The 20,594-nt window shown below is 40.1% G+C and overlaps 1 protein-coding gene across 1 annotated transcript in view; it reads left to right on the top strand.

Annotated features, from left to right (window-relative positions):
* msh3 (mutS homolog 3 (E. coli)) overlaps window positions 1-20,594 on the top strand; it is a 43,701-nt gene that overhangs the window by 7,358 nt on the left and 15,749 nt on the right. Inside the window, exons 9-20 of the mRNA XM_080499981.1 lie at window positions 848-957; window positions 1,140-1,254; window positions 1,596-1,680; window positions 2,718-2,827; window positions 5,840-5,972; window positions 7,810-7,997; window positions 8,951-9,119; window positions 9,322-9,386; window positions 10,215-10,331; window positions 10,583-10,690; window positions 12,375-12,489; window positions 12,856-13,013. Coding sequence (XP_080356107.1) covers window positions 848-957; window positions 1,140-1,254; window positions 1,596-1,680; window positions 2,718-2,827; window positions 5,840-5,972; window positions 7,810-7,997; window positions 8,951-9,119; window positions 9,322-9,386; window positions 10,215-10,331; window positions 10,583-10,690; window positions 12,375-12,489; window positions 12,856-13,013 — 1,473 coding nt within the window. The remainder of the gene's footprint in view (window positions 1-847; window positions 958-1,139; window positions 1,255-1,595; window positions 1,681-2,717; window positions 2,828-5,839; window positions 5,973-7,809; window positions 7,998-8,950; window positions 9,120-9,321; window positions 9,387-10,214; window positions 10,332-10,582; window positions 10,691-12,374; window positions 12,490-12,855; window positions 13,014-20,594) is intronic.

Raw genomic sequence — 20,594 nt, forward strand, 5'->3', positions numbered from 1 at the left:
CCAGTCCTGGCTCAGAGCCACTGGTGGTTGCGCAGACTCTTTGTCTTCATTAAAATGTTTGTTTGGAAAACAGTGGACCTCAAATGAAATTCAAACAGATCCATGGGCAGTCCTTTTGCCGCTCAAGCAGAAAGAAGAAATATAACCACGATTCAAGTTTGCTGAAACATGAAAATCAGTCATGTCAGTTTCATAGCAGAGACTCTCCAACCTGGTTTCACATTTATAGGCCCCGTCAGGGTTTTGCAGAAATGCTGCACTGCATTTAATTCCCTGATCAATAGCTGCAATTGTTGCCATACGTGTAAACCTCATAATGCGCCTGGAATGCCTGGTGAAATGATTAATGGTCCAAGTTGCACTGCGTTCACAATATGCCATCGATTGATCACGGTTATATGATCTTCCCAGTCTTAACCAGTGGCTGAATTGAAATATTATGTTTGTGTGTGTCCGTGTACGTAAGAAAAAGAAAGCGCCAGCACTGTGACCAGAGCCATGTGCTTGCCTTGGTCGCCCTGGCAACAGCAGAGCAGAAAAAGCACGCAGTCCTTGAAAGCAGCAGTGCTGAGAGAGTGGATGCAGCAAGAGGGAGATACGATAGAACACCGGGCAGATGAGGGGAAGATGTGTTTTCATGTGTGCGACTGGGGCTTACGTGTTCTTGCAGCTGAGTTGCATAAAAGCCTCGTCGTGAACGTTTTGCCGCAGCGTCACAGAGCAGTGGCATCACTTATGAAATGCTTTCCCCCTATTTTGCCTGGACAGCCACAACCGACTTATTGGCTCATTGCTGTGATGATTTCATGATACTGAATAAAGTTTCTAATCTTTTTCCACCTTTCAGCGCTCAGGCCGACGACCGAGTGAGAGTGGAACAGAGAGACGCCGCTCAGTTTGAGTTCACATCCGCAATGGACACAGTCACCAAGTTCTACTGCGATTCCCAGGAGGAAGGTGTGTGTGTGTGTGCGCGCCACTGCAGACCTGTTAACAATTCAGTCTGTAACTTGGTGCACGCGACAGTTACTCCTGTCATTGAGACCCTCTAGATAGCGCAACAACAGTAAACCACTGCATGTGTGAGCAGTGGGCCTGTAAGTCATGATGTGTGTGTGTGTGTGTTGTGTGCCCTCCAGGCTCTCGCTCTCTGTCGAGTGTGGCATCCTTGGAGAGCCCAGTGATCTGCTGCCTGGGGCCGCTGATCTATTACCTCCAAGAATTCAACTTGGAGAGAGTTCTTCAGAGTGAAAGGTTGAAACGTGGCAAACAAATACACTCGGGAGTGGAATTATCCACATATTGTAGAACCTGGTGAACTCCTGAGTAGAGATGAAACAATTTGTCAATCTCTTTCTGTCTCTATTGTTTTCTGTCTCCATCTCTTCCTTTCTTTCTTTCCAGTGCTATTTTGTTGTTACAGCTTTGGTCTGAATATTCTTTGTTGTCCTAAAAAAAAAACATAGTTCCATAATAATTCCTCTTTAAATCATCTTTTCCCTCAATCTTGTCCTGAATATTATCTTGTCATTGCCTAGTGGATGTCAGTGATTTAAAGAAGCCGTTGTTTTAGCTGCATTTTGTTCACCGTGCAGCTCATTTCGTCATCTGTCGAGTGGCTCGGGTGGTTTGATCCTCAGTGCTGCTACTCTCAGGAACCTGGAAATACTCAACAATCAGGTAAACACAGATCTTGATGTGTAGCTTTAGTCACTGATCAGCAGTTATGTATGACATTAATCTGGATGATCACAGGTTTACATTCAACCCCATGTTCATCTTTAGTTTTTACGAACTACTAAACAGACACATCAGCTTCTAATCTTGTGCGGCTTTATCGTTATTGGCTGTGGTTCAAACTCTCGTGAGGGTGGGCACATCCTACACTTTGAAAGCCTGTGGAGTTTCCACTTCAACTTAACCACATCAGAGAGTCATGAAGTAGACAGAGAGCTTCTTTTCAGAGAGTTATGCTCTACTTGTTTTAATACACATCGCAATTGTTTTACCTTACCCAAGCATGGCTGGATTGTATAGCTTTTTCCAATTACCTTGATACAAATATCTCATTAACCGTTTAAATGAAATTTCCATTTCCAATTTTGAAACGTCATCAACAACTGGTAGATATGTTCTTGTACCAGTTTAGTTACTGTCCTGGCTATATTGAGCAAATTGTAGAATAAGTCTAGTGTAGTAGTTCCACTTGAAGCTGTATTTAATTTTTGCATTCTTTCCTTTCATTTTTGTGTCCCTCCCCTCCAAAGCTTTTTTCAGTGCAAGAGGTAACTTAATTGATGTCTTTAGTTTTAAATGCTGAAGAGACAAATATGTGTGAAGTTCTGCACAAGAACAGATAACAAAACAGTGCACAGTGCATGGACAGCACCGACATACACCGGACGAGGCAGGCAAACATTAACAAACAGTAAAATGACCCGAGCTGAGATCTGCACTGACTTATTTATTGACTGCCAATAAATGACTGATATTCAGTGGCTCTTTCAGGTTTTGTGGGCCCTTCTCATTTGATTTGTCCCTCTTGTTATATATGGAGTTTATTCTTATAGTATAAGCCGCCTCATCTGAATGCTTGTTGCTCTCGTCATCTGTTTGGTTCTCACCTCTACTCCTCTTTAACAGCCATTTTTTTTCCCTCCAAAATATTTGGCACACTGTGGTGTTCATGTAAGCTGTGTGTGCTCTTTCCTTCGCAGACAGATGGTAGCGTGAAGGGAAGTCTGCTGTGGGTGTTGGACCACACTCGCACTCCGTTTGGGAGGAGACTAATGAGGAAATGGGTGAGCCAGCCGCTCACAGATCCGCAGTGAGTACAGGATCCCCTCCGGCCTCTGTTGAATTGATGAGGATTTGTCTGCTTTCCGAGGTCGTCTGGATCACATGCACAGTGAGGGCTTTTTTTTTTTTTGCCCCTAATGACGCCTCGCAGGCAACAGTAATGCCAATTTTGGGCCACATGGTTAGGATTCTTATGTTTATCATTTGCAAGCGTTCATGCCATCCAATCACTGCTTTTACAGAGTAGCAAGAGTTGAATTTAGGTTTAATTACTCATACTAGTAGATATTGAGATTTGTCAGGCACTTACTGAACTCCAAGTTGTCTATATCTCATACATCCTATTACGATCTAACACAGAATCTGATTAACCCTAATATAGGTGTGTTGACAAAAATAGGTTACGCAATTTTTTTTTCTTCAGTTTTTTTGTTTGATCAATGCCATTTTGGGTCCTCTTAACCTGAATTAAAACTCTAAATGCTGAATGTCAATCTAACCAGGAAATCTTTTCTATTTATATTACTGCAAGATAAGGTGCTTTGATATTTCCTTACAAGAGGTTTTGTAATAAATTGATTGCATCAATCAACTGATTTCCTTCACTCATTTTTCCAACTTAGCTGGTGCTGAAGTTGATCCCAACTCACTATGGGTGAAGAAAGTAGAAAAAGAGAGTCGCCAGTTAACTTCAAATTTACATTTTTGGACTCATGAAACACAGAGAGAACATGCAAACTCCACACAGAATAGGCCCGGAATTGAATCACAGTGGATTACAGTTTGCTTTGAATGAGTTTTAGGAGTCCGGCAACATTCATTGGAACAATATGAATTTTCCATTTTTATCTCTTCTTTGGTTTTTCAGTAAATAAATAGTATTCAGTGTGTGTGTGTGTGTGTGTGTGTGTGTGTGTGTGTGTGTGTGTGTGTGTGTGTGTGTGTGTGTGTGTGTGTGTGTGTGTGTGTGTGTGTGTGTGTGTGTGTGTGTGTGTGTGTGTGTGTGTGTGTGTGTGTGTGTGTGTGTGTGTGTGTGTGAACACTTCCTGTTACCAGAAATTCGGCAAAGTGAAATAACACGGATCATTTGTTTAGAGAGGACTTCCTTATAAATAAACACACACGGCTCTTCTGCTGCATGTACTGCTCAGTTATAACCGTTTTTTTACCATCCATTTATTGATTGCGTGTGTATGCTATGCGTGTGAGTGTGTTTGGGTGTGTGGCTCTTCCTCTCCCACTGTGCAGGGATTATCGCTGTGGATTGGGTACTGCATGCTTTCAGATTATACAGATAGCTCCTCTACAGAATTTCAACACGAATAAAACCCAGATTACACCCAGGCACATTAATTCCAAAACAGTCGTCACAGCAGCACATGACACGGACACTCTTGCACATGTGCGCACGCAGGCACGCTCACAATAAATACATTTGCGACTGAGTGTGAGCTTGGGTTTATTTTCATTACTTAGTTTCTCACAATCAGATTTTTCAGTACATTTTCCCTTGATTTCTCACAGAAAGATACTCAATAATAGTACCGGTACTTTTTTTTTTTTCAAAGAGTTTTTATCATCTGCTTAAACACACTGATACTTTTCTCCTGGCCTTCAGTTATTAAACATCCAAATACTGCTTTTATGGACAGTAAAGAGGAAAAGAGGAGAAATTAAAATAACTTAACCCGTCTATGAAAGATTTTTTTTTCTGTTTGTGTGCACATCCCATGTGATAATGTCTCAGGTGTTGAAACATAGTTGAGAACAATGTTCCCAGCAAGAAAAACCTTCTGGATTTGCAAGAAAATAGTCAAAAGACACTAACTGCATTGAAAAAAACCAGATCAACCCTGAATGATTTCTAGCAGCATGATATTGACTAATCAAACTTCGCCAGTCCTGGACACCAAAATTAAAGAAAATTCCATATAAGAAGTCGATTAAAATATTTCTGGAAAGCATCACATTTCTTTGCACCTGTTATTCCACTGGTGCACAATGAGAGATGCTATTTTCTCACCAAGAAGACTAAAATAGGTGATGAAATCTCTCAAAAGGGTTCTGCAGAGCCACAATACAGATACACAAAATGATCGATAGAAAACATTAAAATTACGCCATATATCTGTCAATATCTGAAAGGCATTTCGTAAAGTGATCATGGAGAGTGTGTTGTTGAAATTTACTGCTTAGTAACGTAAATGAGTCAGACTGTTACACTTTCTCTATTTTGTGAACAGATGAGTTTGAAAACGACCAGAAAACTGGAGTCTCATTACACGAGATGCAAAACTAAATCTCCAAATGGGTCCATTCTGCCTCAGTAGTGCATGATTGTTGTGACAAATAAATCCTAAATTGATTGTGGTTCCTGTGTTTGGCTGATTAGTCTGTTTGAAGCACATCTGGGTTATGCATAAAGACCGATCTTGAAAACAAGTCCCTCAGAAAGGTTAAAATTAAAATTTCAAAATGGCTTAGCCAAGATCTGGATCTGAATGCGTTGCACTAAAGACTTTTACAATTAATAGTGTCCCACTTTTTTTCTTCTCGTTGACATCAGGGATCAATTTCCATATCTTGGAAGCGTTTGATTGCCTTTGTTGCACAGCTTCTTATTGATGTCATTGGAGCAATGACATTTTCCACATCTTCAGATGTGCTTCAGCAAATCTTCACTCATTTGACACTTGTATTATTTGCTTAATCAGGTTGGCTTGTCTGATTTTTTGCTCCAAGACCTGACAAAGCTTTCTTAAATCAGCCCGGGAATAAATACTTTCTCATATCACTACAGTCTCCACTTTCACTCAGTGTTTGAATTTATGAAGAGGCTCATCAGTCGCAATTTGATTCTCACTTGTCCTCACTTCATGTCACCCTGGTGGCAAACGGTACGCTTCAATCAAGACTGATTCAGCTCTCCAAATGACAAATTTCCTCCGGGGACGACAGACTGAACAGTTTCTTTGAGTCTTTTCCTTTCTCCCTTTTCACTTCTCTGCTGATTTGCTTCTTTTTCTCCACAAATCTGTAGGACTATCTCCGAGAGGCAGGATGCTGTGCAGGAAATTCTTGAGTCTGACTCTTCCACTTTAAATTTGGTCAGATCTCTGCTCTCACGTTTGCCCGACTTGGAGAGAGGCATCTGCAGCATATACCACAAAAAGGTAATGCAACACACACACATACACATACACACTTCCCGTCCTTGTGTATGACATTTATCATTCAGTTTTTGTTTTTTTTATCGTAATATTTTTTCACACAAAAATAAGATACAAAAATCTGATGAAGGCAAAAAGCTGTTCTTGTATAACTCGTATGGTTACATGAAAAATCTCTCTCACCTTCATTTTTTGTCTGTCTTTTTTTTACGGTGTGCTTCTTGATTAACGACAGGGAGCAATCGCCTCAGTGGCACGTACCTGATTGTCTGATCCAGTGTCATTTCCCATCAGACCCATCTCTGAAATGTCAGAAGGAGCATGCGTGTGTGTGTGTGTGCAGTCCCTTCAGTCATAGCCTGATGTCTTGTTTCATGTTCAGCTTCAGTTTCCATCTATTGATGACAAGAAAAGTATTAACAATTATCGCACGCACACGCACGCACACACACCAGGCACACAGAGCCCTTAATTGTGATTTTGCCCATCTCCAGATAAATGGGCCTGTGTGTAATGGCCTGTGTCTCTATAGCTCCATTGACATAATGGGAGGGAGGGCATGCTTGCGGGCCCCAGTTATTGTCGTCTGTTTGGGATCATAAAAGAGCAACACGATGGCTGCTGACATGGGGTAACAATAAAACATTAAACATCGGCCTGCGATTAATGCTATAAACCATAATCAGTCATATGACCCTCATTAACCTGAGGGTCATGACTTGGGACAATACAGAAACTTGGACTAATGGAGATATGGAGTAAAGTGAATACGATCTACAATATCATCCCCCTTCAGAAGCTTTTCCATGCAGGAGACTGAATGATCATTAGCTTGATTTAATCTTAGCTGGTTGTCTTTGAATAACATTTTTTGAAGCCGAAGCATTGATTTGAGTGATCCGAATACAGTAGCTGCTCTGAGCTACATTGTCAGGAGTGATTCAATTCAACTTTAATGATATGACACCAAATACAGCACATTTCTAAGTGCTTTTAACAGAGAGAAACCCAACAATCAAATCAATTATTGATTGATTGTTGTTAGGATCGATGGTTTTAGTGCTGATAGTGAAACCAATCAGATTCAAGAAAGATGTGTTGGAACTTTGTCCTGTGTGTATTTAGCCTTGATAAGGAGGATACTGCTGAGTGAAAAAGTTTTTCACAAATTCACAAATGCTAAACATACAGCCAATTTTCATTAAGTTGTGCCATTACAGAGGGTTTCTTTCAACAGAGAGTCTCAGTGTGGAGTTACAAGAAGACGATATTTCAGAAGAGACAGAGATTTCATACAGCCTATTTCTACCGCAGGTTTCTCCTCTGACATGGTTGAAAGAACGATGTGCAAGTGTGTCGGTTGGTTTGCAGAGCGTGGTCACCAACTGGTTGTCCTTCTGTGTGCTTATTTAGCATTTTGTTCTTCAATTTATTTTCACAGTTGCCTAAAGTTCTGCTAATGAAGTTTTACAGAAGCATCATTTTGTTTTTTTCAAGTCACTTGCAAGCTGTGCTCTCAGTGTTTCACTCAGTGTTTGACTGTTGCAGACGGTCGGTCTTTAAGCTTGGCTGCCACATTCGATGCACGTGAGATTTACTGATGTAATCTCGCTGGCTCACAGAATCCCCCAGGAGAACAACATATCACGCGCACACACACACTCACAATGATACATAAGAAACGGTTTGCATTTTATAGCAAATAATACGGTATTTACTATTTTTGATTTGTGTATGGCCAATTCATTAGTCGCAGCTCTCATTACTAGCGAGTTGTCTTATTTCAGAGCCAGCTACAATTCAACCACTTCCACGTCTTCATCATGTGTGTGTTTTACAGTCCTCCACACAGGAGTTTTACCTCATCAGCAGCAGTCTTTCTCGCTTGGGGCTGGAGCTACAGAGCTTGCTACCGGCGATCCAGTCTCAGATCAGCTCAACGCTGCTTCGAAACGTCTTGCTGGACACTCCTGACCTGCTGGTTCCAGTCCACAGCTTCCTCAAGGTGCTCAACGAGAAGGCAGCCAAGTGAGTATCCAGCATGGTTTTGAAAGCGAGGCAAGAAGAATTGAGGCCTTTTCTTTTTGAGGCCTTGGTTAAACAAAATGTAGAAAAAAAATGAAGAACCTATCAACAGTTACTGCAAAATTCATTGTTTGGCGATTTAAATGAGAATGCAGCAAAAGTGAGTATGGTTTCTTGCAACTAAAGTACTGATATACTTTTAAGAACGACACTTTATAAATACATTTTAAACTGGTCAGTAATACTATACTTACGTTTTCTCTGAAACATTTACTTTGCCATAAATACAAGAAATTTGAATTTGAAAGCAAATCCTGAGTGGTTGATTTATGTTAAACTGGGTTTCCTCAATGTGAACTTACAGTGGACATGTTACTGGGAGGATGGAAAAATTATGGAGAGGCTTCATTGTTGGTCTGAATTATTTTTGATTTGCAGTCAGACGTCATCATTATAAAATACTGAAGTGCTCACAGCTTTTCAACAAAATACAATACCATATTTTTTTTTTTGTGAGAGAGATCTTTGGAGTCAGACTTGAAGGTGTTGATCTGTATCCGATTGTGTCCGTAACACTGTCTATAAAAAGCCTTCTCACTGAGTTTATTTTGACTTTAAATTGCTTTGTAGGGATTGGATAAGGTGAAGTGGTAGACACTCTCCATAGCTCCTTGGTATAATAATATTTGAAAGTAAGTATGAACGCAAGTGTGTGGTTGGCCTTATCTCTCCCTGCACCTACCTATAGTTAGTTGGATAAAACTCACTCCAACATCCCAGAATCCTGAACTGAAAAAAAGTTTCTGGATAAACTGGTGTTGAAGATGGATGGAGTCGGATGATCACATGACAGTACCACAAAACTGGGTTGAATGTCCTTGCTTCTGTGTTGTGTTTGTGACAGCTGTCACATTTAGTGTGTGTGTGTGTGTGTGTGTGTGTGCGCGTGTCCGCAGGTTGGGGAATAAGACGGAGCTGTTCACAGATCTGTCGGGCTTTCCGGTGCTGCAGGAACGAACGGAGCAAATCCAGTCGGTCCTCAGCGAAATTCAAGACCACCGAAAAGACATCCGGCTGATGCTGAAGGCCCCCACAATCGACTACACAACTGTTTCTGGACAGGAGGTACCATCTGTGTTTGTGTTCAATAGTGTGAAAGAGGTGGGAGGAGATTGATGGCCATTTGGGTGGAAAACTTAGCAACAGTGATGAGTGTGTGTGTTTTCATATGTGTGTGCCACCTTTAATCAAGGGCGACATGTTATTTTGCCTGTCTGCTGTCTTGTTTATGAACGTCTCAATCCTCCTCTTCCTCCTCTGCCCTCAGTTCCTGATTGAGGTGAAAAACTCACTGTCATCCATCGTTCCAGCTGACTGGGTTAAAATCGGCAGGTCAGATGATTTTGCACGCATGTACGCACGCACGCCAGCTTTCATAAACGATATGACATTGACAATCACTGACACTCTTTTTAGAGTTTGATTTGAGGTGTAAAGTATCATGTTTGAACTGATCTTAGCACAATGACAACTTTTATTAGTTAAACAATAACCAAACGGAAATGACTGCTTTTACTGTGTATTGCCTTTAACTTGTTTGCTTAGTAAATAACATTGAATTGTGTAGCAACATAAAAAACAACCAGCTTGGTCTTGCAATTGTATGTCACTATACAGACTCCATTGATATACATGAACAGGCGGTATTCTTTTCACTTCCGTGCCCTATTAAACTAGATTAATTTTATTACAATAACTCCATCATGGCTAAATCCACACAACAATAACGACTTCTCTTCCCTTTATCATAGTAACACTTTTAGTGCTCTTAATTGGTTGGCATTTTATTAACCATTAAGTGAAAGTAGTGTACTTACTTGATTTTATATTAATGGTGTTTCTAATGAAACAAAATAAGGTGCAACATATGTGAGCAGAATCGTTTTAATGTAAAATCTGGTCTTTTGTAACGTTTCTGAATGGTGATTAAAAAAAAAATGAGAAAACACATGAAATTTGCCTTTTTAAAACGGTCAGAAAATAAAGGAATGCTCCACCGAAGACACAGGCAACAGGTGACTGGATAATGTTTCTTCATAGGTCTGCACAGTTCTACGCAGACGATTACAAACCCTCGCCAACACTACTTCATGTGTAGCACATACATACTAAAGACTGGATAACTAAATAAAAGGCTATTGAATTCAATCTTCTTTGCAGCACCAAGACAGTGAGCAGGTATCATTCTCCATTTCTGATGAGTCGCTACAAGAAGCTGCTGCAGCTCAGAGAGCAGCTGCTGCTCGACTGCCAGGGGGAGTGGACCAATTTTCTGGTGTATGGCTCACTCACACACACGCACACGCACACACACACACACAGTGTAAGAACATGCCAGTATGTGGTTTAGAGTTGTGCCTACTCTACTGTCAGCTTGCCAGAAGCATTTTGTTTTAGTCAAGTACAACATCACTGCTGACACCTCAGAACAAAGTATGCACTCACCTTAATTTTTACAAATGAAAATCTTTTCCCTGCCTCATATTCTCTCTGTGTGTTTCTCTGTCTCTCGCTCCCTCCCCCTGTAGTCAGTTTGGGGAGCACTACCACACCATGAAAAGGGCTATTAGTCACCTAGCAACCGTGGACTGTCTCTTTTCACTGGCTGAGGTGGCTAAACAGGGGGACTATTGCAGGTGAGTCCTCTCGTGATGACCATAAACCCTCATGTCGGGTTCTAAAATGTGTCTGTGTGTGTGTGCGTGCCCCATGCCGTGTCCTATAGGCTTAGACATGCTGTGAGTGGGCGTGTGCACCAGGCCTCAGAAGTGTGCTCTGCCAGAGCACCAACATTTCACGCACCCCTTTATATTGTCTGTTTCTACACATTTCTCTATTTTTGAGGAAGTACAAAACGTGACTGGGCAGGTATCAAATGAAGGAAACAGGAGATCCAAAAATAGCAGTTGAAGGGTAACATGTTTGTCTGCTCTCTCTGAGGATAAACAAAAACATTGTCCTGCAATTCTCTCACAAGATCAGTATAACTTCATGAACATCACTGAGTTACATGTGCTTTTTAGTAGTTCTGGAGTAGGAGCAAGGATTAATCTCTCAAAAGTGCACTTGGTTTTCTGCCTCTGTCCAGATTGTTTATTTAATTCTGTATCTTTATTTTTCTGAGGGGGGGGGGCGATCCAAGACGCACAATTTGGAAGGCTGTCCATCATTTTGACAGAATAGATTACCGAGGGCAGATCTTTTACGGTGACTGTTCGTCAAGATGATAGACAACAATAGAAATACAGCACCATCTCTGAATTCTTTTTGTTTTTTTGCTATATAAATTGTTTAAAACACAGCTGGTACACAGCTATTGCTTTTTTTTCGATGTTGTGAAAAAAAAATAAAGCATCACCTTTATCTGTAAACCTTGGATCAATGTGGAAAAAAACCACATTTTTCCTAAAATTTACTTATTTCTTCACACATCTACTGTTTATTTGATCTCAAATGGTACACTGAAATACAATTATGATCTTTTTGACTTTTTGGCATTTCATGAAGAAATCTAATATGAACCGATGCAGAAACTCTAGTTTTACTTGAGCTTCAATTCCTCTATGAATTTATATGCGCAGATAATTTCCAATGTTGTTGAGCTTGACTGAATCTTATTCAGGAAGGTTGTTTATTTTGTCAGTTCTCTGTGTTCTGCAAAATATGAACTCCAATTCATAACGTTCAATTCCTTTTATTTGATCATAGCAGGCATTTTATTCAATTATTGAATTAGAAATATTTACATTAGAACCCAAAAATAGAATAATGAAATTCCATCATTGAAAACAAATAGAGATATGAAGCAGACATTTTGTCTGACAAAATAAACTGTTTATTTAAATAAAATCTGAACCTTTTGATTCACATTTAAGTTTTTATGTTTTATTTGTACTCAACTATAAAAAAATGCTCAAAAGTACAAGTAATCTCCAAATACTCCTTAATTACAATAATTCTCTTTGTAATTCTATGGTTCTACCTCCTCCTGGTGAGCATTTGTTTTGTTTGTGAGCTGCTATTTAGATTGAATGAGTGAATTTCCTTTATCTTGTGTAGAATTTTATGCCAATTCCGCTCTGCATTGTGTACACGTTGTGATATATACTATCTGTGTTTGACTTTATTTGTAATAGCACAACAGATATGACATTTTGTGTAAATGTTTTCTTGTTTGCATCACAAATTAAACTAAAAATATCCCTGAGAATATAGTAGACGGTAGGTTTACTGTTGAAGTATTTGTTCACACTACTATGGTGAGATTTTGTGTGTGTGTGTATGTGTGTTGAGGTGACTTGGTGTGCTCTGTGTGTGCAGGCCAGAGGTGTCTGACACCCAGTGTCAGATTGTGATCAGGGATGGCAGACATCCTGCTATTGACCTACTGATGGGAGAGCAGAACCAGTATGTGCCCAATCATACTGAACTACAGGTAAACACATGCACACACAGTCAGATCTACTCACGTTGCTTCATTCAGACAGTTTTGTACATTTACCTTCACACTTAATCAGCGACGCAGAGCTGAATCCTTTTTTTTTTTAAGCGCACTCGATGGCAGAGTGACTTGTGTGAAGCCTCACACAAACACATGCGCGCTACCGTTCGGTGATGGAGTGGGTGTAGGTTAAATTTGCAACAGAAGCACAGACCAATAGGAAGAGGAGCCAAGCTTTCAGTCCACCCACCGCTTCAGCTGTGCAGGACAGCATGCAAATATCTTACTCTGTCTCTCTCCCCTTTTGCCTTCTGTCTGTGTCGTGGTTATAATCATCTCCTCTCTGCTCCCGTCTTTCAGGGTGAAGGCAGGAGAACTATGATAATCACTGGGCCCAACATGGGGGGAAAGAGCTCCTACATCCGCCAAGTTGCCCTTATCTGTGTTATGGCTCAGATGGGCTCCTACGTCCCGGCTTCAGAGGCCTGTCTCGGCATACTGGACGGCGTTTACACTCGGTATTGACACATGGGGAAAATGGATATCTGTATGTGGATGTTTGACCTCTTGGAAATAGATACACTGAAACGGCAAAGATGGTGACGAGACGAAAACATAAGACACACATAGCCATCAACTTCCGATTGTAGCATAAAATACAAAGTACAATTAAGAGTCACTGAACCTGTTTAATTGACCATAAAAATATGATAACAGGGAGTAATCGGACAAGTCTCATAATCTCATCTAACAGATTTACTTGCACTTTAGAAACATATGTAGTGATGTACGATTCAGACTTTATCTTATTTTCAATACATCTGGTCTTGTTTTGAAGCTGGTGATGCGTACGGTCTCCACATGAGCTTTGCTATCAGGATTCTAATCTATTTCATCTCCTCTTCACTCCAGAAGTGGCTCTTCTTAAACGTTCTACTGCTGCCCTTCATGTATTTTGTCTTCAACTCTCATTGTGACTATGTCAATTCAATTTTCTGACATTTTTATTTGGAATATGAGCAGATATAAAAGAACTAAATGACTCAGACGTACGGGTATAAAGAAACTGGATAATGATTGGTTGTTTAGTGTGCATGTACAATCTGCACTGCAGCACAAAGGCGCTTTGGATTGGATGTAGGGCTGCTTTTGCAAAATGATTGTCATTACTATATCACTTTGTGTACTATAAATATAAAAAAAGACAGCCTTAACTGTGATGAATTATGTTTCTAATAACTGTGTGTTCATGCTCTGCATGTTGACATAGTTGGTCAATCAGATGACGCCAGACTGCCCCTCATGCCCGCCCACTATGTAAATGTGTCTGAGGTCACATATTGCGTGGACAGAGAGTGAGCGTCGTGATGGTGGAAGGGACAGAAACAAAAACAAAAAAAAAATCTAAGTGTAGAACATCTCGTGGTTGTCCTTTTTCAAACCCTGCGTGGATTCGGTGAATCACGACCACACCTCAGTGCTTGCTCTCAACGATGTTTACATGGACTGGTTCTTTGGGTCCAGTCCATGGTGGCATCAAGGCAGAAATTCGAGGCACAAAACAAAAACAAAAACACAAAGAAAAATGACCGAAAATTGCCTCAAAATATTGCTGATGGCAAAAAAAAAACTAACCCCAAAAGAAGTGGTTGCGTTCCCCTTAGTGTCAATTAATGGGAAGAGAAAGAAGACTGTTGGTTGGAGGTCGAAGTCAGTAAAGACACAAAATGATTGACGTCATGTACTTAAGTACTTGCTTTTATGATGCAAGGCCTATCTTTATTGCAATCTTCAACATTATTACGTGTGATATTGTGCAGCCCTAGTTTGAAGTCAAGGGGAGTCTCACTTTTTGTCCTTTTTTTGTTCTTAAAGTTTGACACATTGGCAGTGATGTTAAAGGTCATATCTCCGATTTGTTTTTCTCAGCACAAAAGAGTATTTGATAGAAATAGAAGACGCTCTCCATCCAACCTGACTGAGCTTGAGCTACTTTGCAAAGAAGAATGGGCTAAAATTTCAGTCTCAAGCTGTCCAAAACTGGAGAGAACTGAGAAAAATCTCCATATACTACCACACTTCAGTTTTATTATTGTTTAAAAAACATGTATCATTTTTCTTCCACTTAACGTCCCGTAATGTTGGTCTATCACGTAAAATCACAATAAAATACATTTACATTTATGGCTGTAATGAGACAACATGCGGAAAACTTGGGGCATGAATACTTTTGAAAGCCACTTTATAATGTGTGAAAGTTTGTACTCTTATCAGACATGAATGAATTTGAAACATGACTGCTTTAAATCAGGGGGATGTATGTGTGATACATACACACACATTCCTTAAATTATTGTTCTAACCATTTTCCAAATGCAACCAATTCCTCCTAGTACAAGCCATAATACTTTCTTCATAATGATGCACACAGTTACTCAAACGTAGCGAAGAAGTACTGAAAAGAGGGACTTTTTTTCTTGCTTTGTCTCTGTTGACAGAAGGATCTGAACGGTGACCATGACAACCCCGACTGAGCCCACTTTCAACTCTGATCACTGTTTCTTGTTAGTCTTAATAAACATGAGCAGTTTGCGTCTACCGCGGGGCAAAGACAACCGTCTCCCCCTCAAATTCACCTCATCCACCTTCACCGTCTGTGACACACTCGAGTTTATTTTTAGGACTGACACTCAGACTAATCCCATCCTAATCTCATTTTGTTCCTCGCCACCGAGGACGAGGTGTGCAAGAGAAAGAAAAAAAAAAGATGAGCGAGAGTTGTTGGACAAAGCTGTCTCTATTGTTACATCATAGTTCAACCCTGTGTGGTAGAGACCGTCAGATAATAACACTTTGTTGGAGAGTATCTTTTTCTTTGCTGAAGATTATTCTCATTATGATGAGAGCAGCAGTAAGCTCTGCATGCAGTTCCTACTCCTGACTATATATTAGTGTGGAACAGGCCGATATATGTTCTCTGCTATTCTGCCTCTGCTGCACTATGTGATTAGACCTAATGGCTTGCAGATGTGTGTAATTTTCTTTTTTGTGGGTTTAAGCATGTTCTCATGTATTAACCCAGCGGGAGCCAGGAACATTGCTGAACACCAAGAGTGTGTTGCTATGTTTGTATGTGACCGTCTATTTTCTTCTCTCTGTCCTCCAGAGGCCCAGTTGGGGGTTTTAAACTCATGTCAGTGTAATAATATGATGTTGGCTGCTCTTCTGCATCTGCCACTTTCCACTGTAGCCCCAATATGTGGGTTTTGCAGGTAGAATGACAGTTTGGTTTGACTGAGTGGACTGGAGTTGTGAAATGATCTTTGGGATTGGAGATTTGCAGGCTGGCTTGGAAACACGATTTGAAATCAATGTAAATTATATCATATTTTTAACATGTTAGTGGCTGAAGTCACCCACAAACTGTGACTACAAGAATGGCACATGGACTGTAAATGAAATAAATATGCTGGATACATGACTTCAAATGACGGAAGGACAAATGAGTAAATCTAAATGTATGCAACTGTCCAAGCAATGATCATGTGGAGAAAAAACCCCAAACAAAAAAACTGAGTCTACAGTGTAAGTTGCAATTGCTGTGGTAACCCTTGTAAAAAAGTGTTATTTATAATGAACATTAACATCCTGTTCAAAGATTATTTTATTCTCAATAAATCAACAAGTGTTGAATTCTAAAAACAAAATACTAAGAAGTTTATATTAACATCAGATTATTATTTCAACAAAACACTGTTGGTAAGAATATTTTTACAGTCTCAGTGTCAGATTGATGAGGTTTTTTTACCACTGAGTTTTGCCCAATATAGTTTCTTTCCCATTGTGTATGAATGCAATTGCTGTCTTCCTCTGGCTGAAAATGGTCTTTTTTCTTTTTTTTTCACGAAACCCTGGCATTTCAGGCTTTTAAGTCATAGATTTGATTGTATAAACGATGGTCCAAATGACTCAAAATGACAGGAGGGAACTGTGGCACAAAGACAGTTAATGGTTGCATTCAACTAAGGACAATATGTTCATGGTCGTGACCTTTAAAGCATAAGCAGATGTACTTACTGTGGATATTTCCTGGTTAACAATTTCAAGGGGGGGGGAAAAATACCCAAGAAAGGAAGCCTCACATGTTAATTCAATTCATGTGGGCAAGTGTGCACAATCAAATCAGTAAGTGTGCATGTGTGTTGTTTAGTCAGGTCTGTTATTTGGGTTGAAGGTTAATTTTCCATCTCAAATTGAGCTTAAATCTAATTAATGTCCAATGGAAAAAAACTACAATGGGGAAAAAGTACTCGTACTGTATTCGCTGTCCTCTTTTCACCTCCGTGCGTTACCTCTGCCGTGCTTCTCATATCTAATTGGACCACTCAGGTGGAGTTTAAGATCCTGAGTAGAATCGGTCTTGATGATAAACAATCGATTCCTAGAGAGAATCACTGCATTTCACGTGTGTGTATGTGTGTGTGGAGGTGTATGTTAATTAGTGAAAGAGAAGCTTTCTGTCATGGGAGCTTGTGTGTCTTCCTCAACTGGAGTAAGCAGACTCCTGTTTGGGGTAATGAGATGGTGCGTAGGTGTGTGATGGGATATCCTGTCCGAAATGATCCAGATGATTGATTATCGATGATATTCTCCAAAGAGAATAATCCACCGTCTCACAGACTCGCGCTGTTACTTTCCTGCCACAGTTTTTGTGCAAATATGACATATATGAGTTTGAGTATAAGGCAAGTCACTGCTGACAGATGCATGTGTGTATGTGCCTGAATGCAGCTGCTGTGCGCACATTTTCTTGTCAATATTGAGTCCTGAAGGTTATAGAGCACATTCTTCTATTCCTTCATGGTTGTTATGGAAACAGCAAGAGGAAGCTGAATGTTAAACTGTGTTTTGAAAGAACCTTTAATCGACCATGGACTCCTAACAGTGATTATATCATGTTTTACTAAAGTCGTTCACAAGCTCCCCTCCCATCAGAAAATGCAGGGTTTTTTTTTTTTTTCCTTCTCTTTTTGGAAATGTGGCTTATATCTTCTTGAGACCTCACCAATGGCAGATTGTTGTGTTGCCAACAGGTCTCTGAAACATCCGCACCTAGGTGGGTGTTGTACACATGTTGAGCATGTGGGAAAAAGGTTGCTTTCTCCATCGATTCCTTCATTTATATGGGCTTTTATAGCGCTGGAGTGTCGAGGCGCCTGTGCAATCCTGTAGGCGGCATACAGTGCCTGGTACGCCTCTTGTGTGGTTTATGACCTGGAGGGTTTCACACAGGATTAAACTATTCAAAGTCATTGTTTCAAATTAGTTTGACAAATCCAGGGAAACACTTGCAGTAATTAACAACATAAATGACAAGGAGCAACTGCTTTGTTTAATATGGCTTTCTGAAAAAAAAAAGGAAATTATTTATTCTCAAATAAACAGATATATTAAATAAATGCAACATGCCAACAACACACTCACTGTTTATGGAAAAAGCATATAAATATGGTAGACTGTGTGAAAGGCCAGTTCCCTTTTTGAATGTATGTAATACTCATCATAACATCATGAAAACAAAATTAATATCATCTTAAGCCAACTATTCTTAGATCACCCACAGGCAAAATCTTGAGGATTGCCTTAAGGGATTGACATGGCAGAAAAATAAACCTTGAAGGAAAATAGTGGGTAAAGTAAAATCGTACGTGTTTTAACATGTAAGAAAACTTTCACATCGTCAAATTTACATGAAAGAAAATGAATTCTGATAAGTTGTGATTTCAGGATTACACCGCCCCTGTTCAGATGCTCAACCAAATGGATTTGGGCCTGTAGACATGGTTAATACAGCCTGGTGAAGGCCACACTGAGCATTACTGTAGGAAATAAAGGTGACTTTGTATTTGATGTGCTTGTTATTTCTCGACTGTATTGCGCTGGTTTGGATATTTCCAAACTGCTGATCCCTGGGAATCTTACCCACAACTATCTGTTGGGTTTATAAAGAGCAATCACAAAGGGAGAAGTGCCAGACCTCTACGTGAAGATGCCTTATATGACGTCACAGGTCAGAGGAGAATGGCCACCTTGCTTTGAGTTGACAGGAAGGTTACAAGTAACTCCATAGTCAATTCATTTCACGCTATATCTCTGAACCTACCGCCTTGAAGCTTTTTCAAACTGCTTTTTCATTTTCGGTGTTTGTCAAGTCCCCCCCCCCCCGACAAGATAATTGTAATACTATCACTATGTGTTTTTCAGGTGTAGTTACTTTACCCATTAAGTAATTAAGTGTGTCTGTGTCATGAGGAAATGACATCACCAAATCATCAAAAAGTCAAGAAAGATACACGAGTGTCAGATAAACACTTGAAATGTGGCGAAACATGTTCTTGTTTGAAGAGGTGTGAGAACGCTAATACATGCAGTCTATTTTCAGACTCTGTGTTTGGCTGGAAAGAGGCACTCGATGAGACCAACAGGACATCCAGCTGGTATTGTGCGGCCGTTGTGTGTACGCTGCGCGTCCTCTCATCACATGGCAGACAAGCGTGAACAATGATGGCTTATTTTGATCCGAATTCTGTTCATTCTTATTTGCTGCCTTACTGCAGTATGGATCGGCCCCCCACCCCCAGTTATACAGACACAGACTTTGACCTACCCAATGAAATGCAGCAGCATGTCTGCCACACCTCTCATCTGTGGCATGTGGCGTAACCATGGCAACACATGTGTTAGAGCCTCCTGGCGGCGCTTCGTTGATCAGTAGTATGGTGAAGGTCAGTTGTGAAAGGAAGAGACAGATTTAGAGGTGAGAAACATTGACTGACGGAGAGAAGTGGCATCTGTGATCCAGCTGGAGTTAGGTTTTTACAAGATGAGTCAGTCAGAGTTCTTACGCTGCTCACATTCAGACTGACAAATGGCCTTTGTGGCTTCAACATGTCGCCACTCTTTCACTAAGCTCTGAATGTCTGTTGACATGGATGCAAGCTTGATGCCCTCCATTGTGTTTAATTTTCTGTCAGCAGTATTGAATCACTGACAGTCACAGTTTTACGACAATTGTGTTTGTCAATGCATTGATTTTTGTGTATGTAGGCCATGTAGTTCGTGTATGTTCACGTCCAGGGAATAAAACAGGATCCTTTCTGTGTTTGACCAAACTAATGCCCCCTTCTATTCCACTTTCACAGCCCTCTCAAATTCATGAACATGTACTGCCGAGGCAGGTTCCAGCCTTTTCAAGACATGTCTCGTTCTCATCGCTTAAGCAAAACAAATAAAGATAAAGCTGTGACATTCAAACACAGCTGTTGCCGTGAAGCAAACATGCGGAGAGGATAAAATTGTTTCCTGAAGCAAGCTTTGGAGAGTCATAATTACAATTACTTTAAACAACAGAAATGCACAAAACAGGAGCTGCAGAAATTAAGGTTTTTATCCTAGTGAACAGGAGACAACAAATATGTCTTCTAGTACGCTAAATATAAACACAGTGTGGAACATAAACATGTATTTCTTACTTCCTGCTGTGTCTACAGACACATGTTCCCATGTACAGCGCGTCATAGGGAAAGGAGGTATGTCCCCTGTTCTGGTTCTGCACGAGATGCCCCAAGTTATGATTAAGACAAGAAGTTTCTCTTCTGCAAAACACAGAATGGAGAGCTGGACAGCTATAAGAGCCACCGGAGATGGTACAGAAAGATATTTTACGACAAACAATAAATTCAGGGCAGATTATGCTTGTGCTTAATTCAAGAAAAAGAAGAAAGAAAACACATATATATATATATATCTTTTATTTTTAATTAAATGACAAAAAGTTTAAACTCCTAACTAGTCATTCATGCTGTAACATTTCATCGTTATTCAGATAATTTGTCACAGAGATATTAGTTGGGGTGTTGTCACACTAATATAATAAAGTACTGTGTGTGGGTTTGGTGGGAGTTTAGGCTGTGTATTAATGAGCCTATACAACATTAATGGTGCGGTATAAAGTAGGAGGTGAATTATCATAAAAAGAAAGACGCTTGGTATTGTGCCTATATCCAGTATCAGGACCATATGTTAGCGCTTTTTGATAG

Source organism: Blennius ocellaris (genome assembly GCF_963422515.1).
Source record: "Blennius ocellaris genome assembly, chromosome: 7".
NCBI classification, from domain to species: Eukaryota; Metazoa; Chordata; class Actinopteri; order Blenniiformes; family Blenniidae; genus Blennius; species Blennius ocellaris.